The sequence below is a fragment of the Cupressus sempervirens genome, chromosome 7 (assembly GCF_028749045.1).
Source record: "Cupressus sempervirens isolate cs-2001-9-10 chromosome 7, ASM2874904v1, whole genome shotgun sequence".
Taxonomy (NCBI): Eukaryota; Viridiplantae; Streptophyta; class Pinopsida; order Cupressales; family Cupressaceae; genus Cupressus; species Cupressus sempervirens.
In genome coordinates this window covers 640218935-640222953 of record NC_143124.1, presented here as the reverse complement: position 1 = coordinate 640222953, position 4019 = coordinate 640218935, and the positions used below count along the sequence as shown (strand labels likewise).

At 36.8% G+C, this 4019-nt stretch overlaps 1 protein-coding gene across 1 annotated transcript; it reads left to right on the top strand.

Annotated features, from left to right (window-relative positions):
* Window positions 1–779: 779 nt before the first annotated feature.
* Window positions 780–2505, top strand: LOC149548309 (bidirectional sugar transporter SWEET3b-like). The gene is made up of 6 exons (XM_089794841.1): window positions 780–928; window positions 1038–1074; window positions 1320–1536; window positions 1643–1804; window positions 1880–1999; window positions 2103–2505. The coding sequence occupies exons 1-6, from the start codon at window positions 892–894 to the stop codon at window positions 2256–2258; spliced, it is 729 nt and encodes a 242-aa protein (XP_089650967.1). The 5' UTR covers window positions 780–891; the 3' UTR covers window positions 2259–2505.
* Window positions 2506–4019: the final 1514 nt, after the last annotated feature.

Here is a 4019-nt window from a genome sequence, read left to right as displayed (position 1 = left end):
AATGTTGTGTTCTATATTCCCTATCACTTTTTTTGATTAAGCTACTTAGACATATGTGAAAAGTAGTATATTTCATGGTTCCACCAAATCCACGTGATCCTCTTATTCCGAGTTGCTAGGATTCTCATGTCAAAGTCAGGATGTTTTTCGTGTCAGGAAGAACCATGGGGGAGCTAAACACTTTGTGGTTGCACCAAATTCATATGATTGTCTTGTTTTGAGTTGCTAGGATTTTCATGCTAAGGTTGGTGTGTTCTTCATGACAGGAAGTACCCCAAGGGAGCTAAACACTTTGTGGTTGGTGTGGTAAAAGTGCCTAGGCCACACTCTTGTCTCAGATAGAGGATTGGCAATGTCCAATGACTTTGGAGACTAGGACAAATAGATGGACACATGTTTGAAGCATCATGTAAACTCTATTGTTCATGTAATATAAACAATCATCTATGATGATCATTATGATGTAGTTATGTTCAATGGATAATGTATCTTTAATGATCTTGATGTATTATTTAATCATACATTTAATGCATGTTTGATGTGTTGATCAACATCTTAGACATTGTATGGTAATTATAATTGTTATGGTAAAGTCGATTGTTAATCTCGATTAGTGATAATGAACATGATTATTGACTTTTCAAACCAATTATTTTAATTTGTTAATTTGCATTTCAAGTGATTGTATGACATGGCAATGGCTAAATGGAACATGGTTCTTACACTTGCCCACATGGGTTCTTAATAAAACCGGTCTATAGTACAATTTTGGATTCTTGTGGGGCTCTGTACAACTAGATCGTTATAGTTGCAGGTATGAGCCTGTGCTTATAAATTTCCATTTGTGCTTGCAAACTAATCAATGCACGGACGCGCATCTGGTTTACCAAGATGCAAAAAGAATTGCGCTTTGCTGTTGGAATTATGGGTCTCTTCCTCTGGTTTTGGCAGATTTATTTCTAGTTCAATCTTCTTATTGTGTTTTTGCTTGTTATTATTATGTAGCTAACCAATAGTGTTTTGTATCGTGATGACAGGGAATTGTTCTTCACTTCTTCTGTACATGTCACCAGTGTAAGTATTTCTAGTTTTCTGATCTAGAGACAATCTTTTAGAAAGCTAATTTGCTTTCACTTACACGCCAAATTTATGAATTGGGAAACATAGATAATAGTACCAAATTGTCTAAACGATTACCACCATTCTCATGTGGTTTTGCATGTCTAAATATGTAATTCTAGTTTCCAGATTTAGAAACTATCTCTTGCTAATTTAATGGGCATTAATTTATTGGGTTGGACTTACCATTTTTTGGGCAGGCCTACATTTGTGAGGGTGATAAGAGAAAAATCGGTGGGACAGTACTCTTGCACCCCATATGTGATTGGTCTCTTCAACTGTTTTATCTACACCTGGTATGGCATGCCAGTAGTTAGTAAAGGGTGGGAAAACTTTCTGGTTTCCACTGTCTGCGGCACTGCCATTATTCCACAAACCTTTGTAATTTGTACATTCCTAGTCTTTGCTCCTCCCAAGGTCAAGGCATGCACAATTCTCCTCAAATCTTGGCTAGGCTATAGTTATATTTGAATTTTGCATAAATCTCTTACGTTGAAATATATCTGTTTGTTTTTATTTTCAGCTAAGAGTTGTGAGGATGATTGTAACTGTGGTAGTGCTATTCACAATAATAGCACTGGTTTCTACTTTCGCTCTCCATCAACATAAGTCACGCAAGTTCTTGGTTGGCATTGTGGGAATCATAACAACCGTTGCAATGCTCGCTTCTCCACTTTTCATCATGGTAGGTAAAATAATATTTGCATTCCTATAACTTGTCTATGGATATTATATATGTTTGGGGCACCTTATATTGCAGAAGATGGTGATTGTAACAAAAAGCGTGGAGTTCATGCCATTCTACTTGTCATTCTTTGGCCTTCTCAGCAGTATTTTGTGGGCGACCTATGGTGTCTTAGGAAGAGACGCACTAATTGCTGTAATCCCACACTGATCTCCATTCGTTTTCTTTTTTTCTCCCTCTTTCAGAGAGATGCTTACTTCCTTGTGTATTTTATAATATGAATCTTTGTGGCTTGCAGACTCCTAGTGCTATAGGTGTTCCATTGGGAATAGCTCAATTGCTATTGTATTGCACTTATAGAAAGAAGGAAAAATCATGCAATTTAGAGAATAACTTGAATCTCGAGAATGCAGAGGAAGGAGGAATAAAAAGTGGAGAGCCCATTTTCAATTGAGAGAAGATAAAGCTAAAGGTGGACATGAAGGTGGATGGAACTGTATTATCGCGAAAGGACAACCATAATAGCGATCAACCAATTTAAAAACAGTTAGTATATTGTAAAGTTTTAACCCCATTCTTTATTTAGATGGGTGCTTTCTTAAATCTCTCAATGGTAATTGGGTGTCTAGTAGCTGATCATTATGTCTCTATAACTGTTCATGAATAAAGAAAATCAAAAGCATAATGCAATATTTCATATATACCGATACTCATTCTTGTAGTGCTTAGACATTGGCCATAACATATCTGTATATACTTACTATATAATTACTTCTGTTTTGAGTATGTAATCTTTGTGCGGTCAGGATTCCTATTGTTTTGTTTAAAAACATTTTGTTCGGTAAGCGATTTTTCCTTATTGATTTTTTGGGTTGAGTCACTGCTTGTAAATTCATCCGGCCTTTTCTTTCGTCTTCTGATCTGATATTGAAATTGTGACCTTCTCCCAATCTACTTGATCAGAACGAAAAAAATATTTCCCTAGTTTTATTGATTTATTAAACCCACTTACAAATCATTTTCAATCGATATTGTCTTTAAGTAAATCAATAAAGGAGAGATTAGTTTTTGAGTGGGTTTGACATGGATGCCATTGTAGATCTTGACTGTAATCAATTTGGAAATTAAAAAATTTATAATCTTTCCATCGGACAATAGTAAGACAGCGTCTTTGATTTGACCACACAGCACGCAGTACAAAGCAATAAACATGTTCCAAAAATTAAATGTAAATATTGGTCATGAAACATCTGACCTAGCGTAAATGAGATTTTTCGGAACTTCTTTATGCACGTTAGATTTTGTTTACACCGGCATTCCGAGTCAGATTAAGAACTGGTGCACTGACTCACAAATCAAAGATTTTGGTCTCTTGAATATGACGCTAATCGATTATATAAATGCCTGACGTTGGGCCATATTATGTGCTACTCAATTTTAGCTTTTTAGCCTTTTGTAATAGTATTTTTGGGGGAATTGTGGCTGGGAATTATACGCTCCCGCCTGTAGGGCCGGAGGGCGCTCGTTCCTTGTTTTTTATCGAGATCCCGGCACCACCCACCACTACCCTACAACAGAATTTTACGTGGGTGGTGCGTCTACATGAACGGGGGGAGTGGGGGGCTTCGTGTGCGTGCAGGGGGCCGTTATAGAGTAGGGCTCGACCAGGCATCATAGCAAGACTCGACCCTCTCAGTAGTGAATCGTAGGATGTGTCAGATGTAAGAGAATTAGAAAGAGCCCGTGCTCAACTGCCATAAGTGCAACCAACCGCCCGCACGCCGTTTCCTCTTCTCGCTCCTGTTGAGGAAAAAATGTACAAGGATCATTTTGTTAGAGTTCACATGGTAACTATTAAAAGCTAACATTTATTCATTAAAAAAATCATAAAAACTGTCTTTAGGCAGCTAATGCAGTACCAGTCGAATAAGATGGATCATAGATTATGGCGGTCACCCTCCAAAGATATAACCTTCCAAAAATATTAAATAGGCTATTTGAAGATTATATAGCTTATTGTTATTTTTATTATTTGTAGTATGTGCTATTACTAATATTTGGTTTAGGCTTGTCTACTGCTACCATCGATACCATGGAAACTCTCATGGTTGACATTGAAAAGATGGATCACGAAAATGTAATAAGATTATAACTAGCAATCCACTCCTCTAATGTTCAAACTGGTATCTACTTTGTTTCTTTTATCTGGCTAACC

What these genes read in the sequence shown, in the direction of transcription:
- LOC149548309 (XM_089794841.1), top strand. Translation starts at nt 892, where the DNA reads ATGCAAAAAGAATTGCGCTTTGCTGTTGGAATTATGG. An exon ending in CTTTGCTGTTGGAATTATGG is followed by an intron (nt 929 to 1,037) that starts GTCTCTTCCTCT and finishes TCGTGATGACAG; the next exon opens with GGAATTGTTCTTCACTTCTT. An exon ending in CTTCTCCACTTTTCATCATG is followed by an intron (nt 1,805 to 1,879) that starts GTAGGTAAAATA and finishes CTTATATTGCAG; the next exon opens with AAGATGGTGATTGTAACAAA.